Source organism: Neophocaena asiaeorientalis, unplaced genomic scaffold, assembly GCF_003031525.2.
Source record: "Neophocaena asiaeorientalis asiaeorientalis breed wild unplaced genomic scaffold, Neophocaena_asiaeorientalis_V1.1 scaffold247, whole genome shotgun sequence".
NCBI lineage: Eukaryota > Metazoa > Chordata > Mammalia > Artiodactyla > Phocoenidae > Neophocaena > Neophocaena asiaeorientalis.
The window spans coordinates 527,110-535,622 of NW_020174930.1; the positions used below are offsets into that span (position 1 = coordinate 527,110).

The following is an 8,513-nucleotide window of genomic DNA, read 5'->3' on the forward strand; positions in this document are numbered from 1 at the left end:
CGCCGCCACTGCGGGCCCGCCGCGGGCAGTCCACGCGAGCGAGTCTCAGCGAAGCCGGCAGCGAGGACCCATCCTACCCGCAGCAACCGCCCTCCCACCCCAGCCCGGTCCCATCCCTACCAGCGCCCGCCCCCGCGCCGCCGCCACCGCCCGTCCAGCCGCTTCCCGCCAGCCAATCAGCGCACGCGGACTCGCCCCCTTTCCTAGCCAGCACGCCTGGAAACCCAATCAGCGACCGGCTGCTGTCACGTCATGCGACCTCTATGCCCCTCCCCACGATTCAGCAGGGAGGGGCTGGACCCAAAGGGCGGAGCTACTGGGAGGAGCAAGGAACCTTGCGGTCCAGGCTGCTGGACCCTGCAGGTGGGTCACGGCCATAATTTATGTTCTCTCTGGGACTGGGTCCACATTCATCATCGGCCATACTTCTTTGAAGTTTATACATTGATTGAGCCATTCAACAACTGTATAGTGTACACTTATTATGTGCCTGGCGTTATGTTGTAGGAGATACTAGCTCTCTATTTTAGTAGATCTTACAGCCTATAGGCAGAAAAGTGCCCTGAAGAAAAGGCACAGACTTCTCTATGATCCTATAGCAGAGGGACTTGACCTAATTAGGAAGTTTGGAGAGGCTTTCCCAGGGAATGACGGTTAAGCTGAGATCTGAAGGATGACAAGGGCCGTGAGTGACGGCAAGTGCACAAGTCTTGAGTTGGGGTGGAGCACAGCCCATTCAAGCTCAAGGAAATGGATTGCTAAGAGTTGGAGGAAGGCCTTGTTTTGGTCTTTATTCTGGGAGCAGCGGCAAGCAAATTTTAAGCATGAACATGTGTCTGAAAAGGCCACTCTAGCTGTAATGTGAAGGACTAGGTTGGAGGGAGGTCAAAATGGATGCAGGGAGACCAAGCTGAAGATTGCTGCAGAGCTCCAGGGAAAAGGTGGTGATCACTATCCTTGGATGGTGGATACTGTCGGTGGAGGTGAAGAGAGTAGTAGATCCAAGAGCTATTTTGGAGGTTATATCAACAGGACTCAGTGATGCACTAGATATGGGTGGTGAGGAAAAAGGAGGAGAGTATGATGACTCCTATTTTTCTGGCTCTTGCAACTGGAATGGTGATGCTATTCACAAAGAAACAGAGCATTTATAGACCACTTTGATGAGAATCATAAGTTCAGTCTTGGACATGTTGAAGTTTAGGGTTTGGGTGTTTGTTTTGTTTGTTTGTTTGGTTCGTTGGTTGTTTTATTCAACTGAGGGCTTGAAGTTCAGAGAAGAACTGTGAATTGGACTTTCTCCAGGAATTCTTGCCTAGGCACCGATGGAGACACTCTTGGCTGCCTATACTACAGCCCTTCCTTTCCCTCTTACACTTTCCCAAAATCTGTATTTTGTTAGGGCATCAGGGAGCTGTTTGCCCCAGGGGGGAACTGCGCCCTTTTCCAGCCTCAAACTTGATTAATCTTAAATCACCCATTGTAATTTCATTCCCCTACCAATGATTGGTGTAGGAATAGGCTTCTGGTGCAAATCTGGCAGAACAGACCTGAGGGAAAGTATTCTGCAGGATTTCTTGGAGGGATCATTCATCTTATACCTAAAAAGGGATTGCGACAGGATCTTCTAACTTTCCACTTCTGTACTTTGGTCCTTGTTATGTGAGGAGGACATGATGCCTAGAGTGCTGGCCCTTATTTTGTGACTATGAGGATGGCAGAGAAGAAGGTGGAGAAAACCTAGTTCCTTGATGATGTGGAGCTGCTGACTTGCCACAATCGGGAAACTTCCTGCCTCAGACTTATTATTATGTAAGACAAAAATGCCATTATTGTTTAAACTAGTCTTAGTTGTACTTGTTTCTTGCATCAAAAGGATTCTATTACAGCATCTTGCTCAGATACATCAGTACCAGATTTTACTTTCCTTTAATTGCAAATGGAAAAGGAACCCTTAATCTTAACTGCTGCCAGGTCTGTGTTTTACTCACTTATTCAACTTTCTGTCATTCCCAAGGAAGAGAACAGGGATGATGTCTGTCTTATTCATTATTACAACATATTCCCAGTGCTTAGCATTCTAGGTAGCTGTACCGTAGGTTCTCAGTAAATATTCGTTGAATGAAGATTTTAAGATATCTGGTCTTCTCCTTCTTGGAGTCAACAGAGGCTTATGATCAAAAGCCTATACTTGGGCTTCCCTGGTGGCGCAGTGGTTGAGAGTCCGCCTGCCGATGCAGGGGACATGGGTTCGTGCCCCAGTCCGGGAAGATCCCACATGCCGCGGAGCGGCTGGGCCCGTGAGCCATGGCCGCTGAGCCTGAGTGTCCGGAGCCTGTGCTCCGCAACGGGAGAGGCCACAACAGTGAGAGGCCCGTGTACCACACACACACAAAAAAGCCTATACTTTTTATCCAAAAGAATTGAGAGCAGGTGTTCAGACAAAAACTTGTACCTGAGTGTTCATAGCAGCACTACTCGCAAGAGCCAAAAGGTAGAAACCACCAAATGCACATCAGCTGATGAATGGATAAACAAAATGTGGTGCAATGCATTAATATTTGGTCAGAAAAGGGAATGAAGTACTAATACCTGCTACAACATGGATGAACCTTGAAAACATTATGCAAAGTGGCAGAAACCAGACACAAAGGGTCACAAATTGTATGATTTCATTGATATGAAATGTCCAGAATTGGCAAATCCATAGAGATAGAAAGCAGATTAGTGGTTGCCAGGGGCTCAGGGGAGAAAGAATGGGGATTGACTGCTTAAAGGGCATGAGGTTGCCTTTTAGAGTGATGAAATTTTTCTGGAACTAAATAGTGGTGATGGTTAAATACCACTGAATTATAAAATGGCGAAAATAGTAAATTTTATGTGTATTTGGCCACAATTTTTTTAAAGCTTATATTTTGTAGTTAGACCATGATTTGAATCCTGGCTATGCCACTAACTGACTTTGTAACCTTGGACCTATTCCTTATTCTTGTGCCTCAGTTTTCTCATCTGTAAAACAGAGAAAATAATGGTACCTACTTCAGAGGGTTATTGTGAGAACTGGGTCCAATAATGCATATGAAGTGTTCATCACCATACCTGGCACAGAGTAGATCCTCAGTAAAAGTTATTTGATAGTAATTATGATACCAAAGAGACAAAAACCAAAACATGCACACAACCATACAACTCAGAAAATAAAGCATACCAAAAATGCAGTGAAGTGTGGATGCTGAACGATACCACCAGCCCTTCCATAGCAGTTACTTATTGGCACCAGTGGAAATGCAGTGAAGTTTAACTACATACAAAATGTAAATTGCCTTGAGTTAATTAATAGGCAAATTCCACTAGGAATAATAAAATAAAATATACTAAAATCTTCCAGATTGACTTAAAATTCACAGAAAGTTAGAGAATTTACAAGCATGTAGCTTTGTTACCTTTGGTTACATGCAAAGAACAACACCTGGGTGAGGGCCAAGGCTGAGGGACCAGTCAGGCTATAAAGGGTGTGGGGGCTTCCCTGGTGGCGCAGTGGTTGAGAGTCCGCCTGCCGATGCAGGGGACACGGGTTCGTGCCCCGGTCCGGGAAGATCCCACATGCCATGGAGCGGCTGGGCCTGTGAGCCATGGCCACTGAGCCTGCGCGTCCAGAGCCTGTGCTCCGCAACGAGAGAGGCCACAACAGTGAGAGGCCCGCGTACCGCCAAAAAAAAAAAAAAGGGTGTGAGTTTTTGTGAATCATCATTCCATATACTCTGTTTTGCCACTGGATCATTACTCCCTCTTTGCTTACCTTTCTCCTCTATAAAACTACGATGATTAAAATTGGTCCTGTGTTCCGCATATGGTTGATGGGAAGATAAAACGAAAGAAGTAAATTTTAAAAGGTTAAAAAATTTCACATTATTTTACAGTTGTTTCTACTTGAATAATATATGCAAGAACAAAAATATTTTTCCTAACTCTAAGAGGATCTCATCTGTCTTTTGTGCCAGTTGAGTCAATTGTGATAAGATCAGTGAAATTATAGGTCCTGGTTTAGTTGTTACCAGGTGGAAGTGAATTTAAATTCAGTTTCCCACAGCAAATGAATAAAGCAACTACACAGTCTCAAAGTTAGGGGTTACAGAACCATAAATCATTAACAATCAGGATGCTGCAGGAGAACTTCGAGCAAGCCAAATTCCATTTATGATGACCAGAAACAGAATATTTAAACCAGGAAAGGACCTGCACCCAGCCTACTAATATTTGTATTCTTGTTGTCACTGAGGTTCTTTCCAGCTTTTTTAAAATTTTATTTATTTTTGGCTGCATTGGGTCTTTGTTTCTGCGCACGGGCTTTCTCTAGTTGTAGCCAGCAGGGACTACTCTTCGTTGTAGTGCACGGGCTTCTCCTTGTGGTGGCTTCTCCTTGCAGTGGCTTCTCCTGTTGTGGAGCATGGGCTCTAGGGCACGTGGGCTTCAGCAGTTGTGGCGCGCAGGCTTAGTTGCTCCGCAGCATGTGGGATCTTCCCAGACCAGAGATCGAACCCGTGTCCCCTGCATTAGCAGGAGGATTCTTATCCATTGCGCCACCAGGGAAGTCCTCTTTCCAGCTTTCTTATGTCAAGATGTTACTGGCTACCACAGTGCTTTATATCCTCAAGGCACTCATGCCAATAGAAGAGTTTTTTATTCTCTCAAAATTCCTACTATTAAAATGTTGGTCTTGGTTGTAACTTTAGTCAAGCCTGAATAAAATAATTTATTTTAGAACTTTTAAATTCTACATTTATTCTGGATCCTTCCAGTTGTGAGCAACAGAAAACCTATAATTAAAACAAAGGATTTGTTGGCTCAAGAAAAAAGTCCGTGATTGAATCAGGCATAGCTGGGTCAGGGATAAACCATACCAGGACCTCATCTCTCTCTCTGCCCCTTGCCATCTCTTTGCTATATTTTCTTCTGTATTGGCTTCCCTTTTATCAGTTTCACTTTGTAGATGGTCCCAGTAGTACCATATTTAAGCCCTTATAGTTTTAAGGCCAGCAGGAAAAGAAAGGGCCTTTCTGGCAACATTAGCATAGGAATCCCAGAATTGAATCATTAGCCTTTCTTGGGTCATGAGTACACCTTTGAACCAGTTGCTATAGCGAAGGGCATTTGATTCTCTGATCAGCCGGCCTAGTTCACCAGGTCAAGCTGGAGTCAGCCCCCTCAACCGGGGCTGAGTGGAGGGAGCAAGTCCCCAAGGAAGATAAGGTTTCCAATACCAGCAGATAGGAATGGATGGCCGGGTAGGTAACAAACAGAATTCCCCACAGGTGATGATTAGCATGAACATGTTATTGGCACCCCTTTTGTAGTACTGGATTTGCTGTGCCCTGCGTTATAATTCTTTCTCCTTACTTCTCCTCCCTAAGACCAGAAGTCATATCTAATTCGTTTTTCTGTCCCCTCCTTCCCTTCTTTTTGGCTTCATCTTCAGTGCCTGCAAAAGTGCTTTTCATCCAGGAGATATTTGTTGTGTGAATAAATGAGTTTCTTCTTTGTATGCATGTGCTCCTGACAATTTTGCATGTGTTACAAACAAAGTAAAAATGCAACAAACGAATTAATGTGTGTAAGTTAATTAATACATTTACATGATTAAATGGATGTGATACTGTTTCTTTTTTCTGAAAGATTCATTATTCTACACATTTGCTAATAATCATAGCTGAATTTTATATAGGGCTTACTAGGTGCTAGCCATCATTCTAAGCATTTTCTGTTTGTTTAGTCCTTACAACAACCTGAAGAGGTAGATGCTTCTACTGTCCCCGTGTTACAGTATGAGGTGAGTGCCTCAGTAAGTGGTAGAGCTGGGATCATGAACTTGAGTCTACACTCCTAACCATAATGCTTTCCTGCTAAGTATTGAGCTAACAGCTTTGGTGTGAGCAGGACATGGCTTCTCTCCTTAAAGAGCTATGCAAGGTGGGGGCAGACATTGCGCACATAAGGCACAGTTCTCAGAAGAGACCTAAGGGTCTGTAATCATATCACCTATAGAATTATGTTAGGGAGTGCTCACTGAGACCCTAGTGGGGGAAGTGGTAGACTTAGATCCCTAAAAATATAATTTTGTGGAATGAAAGCTATAGTGTGTTCATGCTAAGTTTGAATCGACTAAGATGTTGAAATAGGGCTGCTCTTCTGCTTAGATTATATTTCAGAAATGTTTTAAAAATAAGCTCACATCTAACTCTCTAAGGATGATCTGTGGGCCAGCAACTGCAAATCACCCAGGAGCTTTTTAGAAATGCACAATCTCAGGCCCACCACAGAGCTACTGAATCTGAATTTTACAATATCCCTAAGAAGTGTCTGTGCACAGTAGAATTTGGGAAGCACTAAGCTAAAGTAAAAATACAAAGCCAGCAATGGGATCTGTTAGTACCACCTGATGGAAGCCTGGTCATCATTTGTTGTTGACTAGTTTAGTCTTATCTGGCAGCTGGTGAGTTTGAGGTGCACAGCCTGGGACCCAGGCACACAATGAAAAAGAGTCTGACCACCAAGGAAGGGCAGAGATCCTGCACCAGCAGAGGCTCGGACCACCTCTTCCACTGCAAAGTCCTCTAGCTACATGTCCTTTGATCAATTTAATTCCTTAACACAAGGTTAAGGGGAATGAATTGGGAAAGGCTCTAGAAAGGAGGGGTTTGATGAACGATTAAGCCATTCCAGGGAGAATTACATGTGCAAAGACCCATAGGTATAAAATTGGGAGCTTTGGATTAACTAGAATTTCTGTGTAGAATGGTAAAATATGGGACGATACCAACAAGAAGGGGCCATACCTTGAATTACTTTATGTGCCGTGGTAAGGAGTTTGGACTTTATCTTTTAAATTTAGGGTGTATCACCAGAGTTTTCTGAGGGTTGGGGGAAATGAACTTTATTGCTTGTGTGAAATCATACATGCTCACTGAAAGAAATTCAAACTATGAAAAGCACAAAGAAAGTAAAACTCATCTGAAATACCACCACCCACAAATTATCACTGCTCACATTTTCTAAGCATCCTTCTAGTCTTCTTCATGTATGTAAACATACATATAATTTTACATATCTGCTTTTTTCACTCAACAATGTCAGAGACGTAGTTCTGTGTCAATAAATACAACAATATCATCATTTTTTATTTATTTTTTTTTTGCAGTACGCAGGCGTCTCACTGTTGTGGCCTCTCCCATTGCGGAGCACAGGCTCTGGACGTGCAGGGTCAGCGGCCATGGCTCACGGGCCCAGCCGCTCCGCGGCATGTGGGATCTTCCCGGACCAGGGCATGAACCCGCGTCCCCTGCATCCGCAGGTGGACTCTCAACCACTGCACCACCAGGGAAGCCCCTCAATGTCATCATTTTAATGGCCATAAAATATTACACTGTATGTGATCTGGGTCCAATCAAAAGACAGAAACATGCAGTAATTTAAACAGGGAAGCTTAACATAAAGAATTATTAACTTATGATAGGAGAGTAACTATAAGGTTAGAAAAAGAATTCTAAAAGGTACCCTAGGACTGAAGAAGGGTATCCAAGGAAGGATAAAGTTGGAAGGGAGTTCAGACGTCACTGAGGAAGGTGTTGGTTATAGCCCATTGGATGGTTGAGAAGTTTTCTGGGTCATAGATGGTCCACAATCACTGGGAAAGCAGGAGCAGCACCCCAGGGCCTAGGTGACTAAAGGCTTATGGGGTAGGGGGGTGCATAAAGGGAGTCAAGTGCCACTGTTGACAGTGCTGGAACCAGAAGCTGGGGCAATCACACTCTGTAGGAACCCAGCACACTTCTGTGTACAGCTTGGGCTGAGGAGACTCTGGACACTGCATGGAACAAAGTCTGGCTGACTGGCCCATTAGATGGCTAGCCTTATGGGGCTCTAGTGTGTACACACAGGAGGCAGAGAAGAGGGTGCCAGGAGCAGTCGTCTGGGCTGAGACACAGGCCCATGCATTCTGAGGCTCCTGGCTAACTGTCCATGTCGACAGCTGGAAAGAGCAGAAGCCCCGCAAACAGTACCGAAAAAAACACTTGGAGTTAGTGGAGAAAAAAGCATGCTCTGTAGAAGCCTGGTGACAATGTACTGCAGAACAAGGAAAAGAAAAGCTCTTTCTCTTCCAGTGTCCTTTCAGCACCTGCTACTACCAGAGTCTGACACCTTCCACTGGCAAAGGAAAATGATTTAAAGGACCTAGATCCATTTTTGTGGAGCAGGCAATGAAGGATGAATTTGCAGATGTGAGATAATAAATCAATAACTAGCATACTACAGTGTACTGAACCAGTTTTCTATTCATGGGTATCTTGGTGTTTCCCATGCTTCACCATTTTCAATAATGCTGGCATGTAAGACTCTAGATACACATATTCTCACACTCAAGTAATTATTAGAAGAGAGTTTTAAATTGAGGAGATGGACATGAGCTTTACATCCCATTCTTGGATTAGTCAATCAAAGCTACAGTTGGCTTATGG

The 8,513-nt window shown here is 44.1% G+C and overlaps 1 protein-coding gene across 1 annotated transcript in view; it reads right to left on the reverse strand.

Annotated features, from left to right (window-relative positions):
• The window catches only part of HABP4 (hyaluronan binding protein 4), a 35,849-nt gene extending 35,425 nt beyond the window's left edge, over positions 1-424 (reverse strand). Inside the window, exon 1 of the mRNA XM_024761411.1 lies at positions 335-424. Coding sequence (XP_024617179.1) covers positions 335-424 — 90 coding nt within the window. The remainder of the gene's footprint in view (positions 1-334) is intronic.
• Between the last annotated feature and the right edge of the window lie 8,089 nt (positions 425-8,513).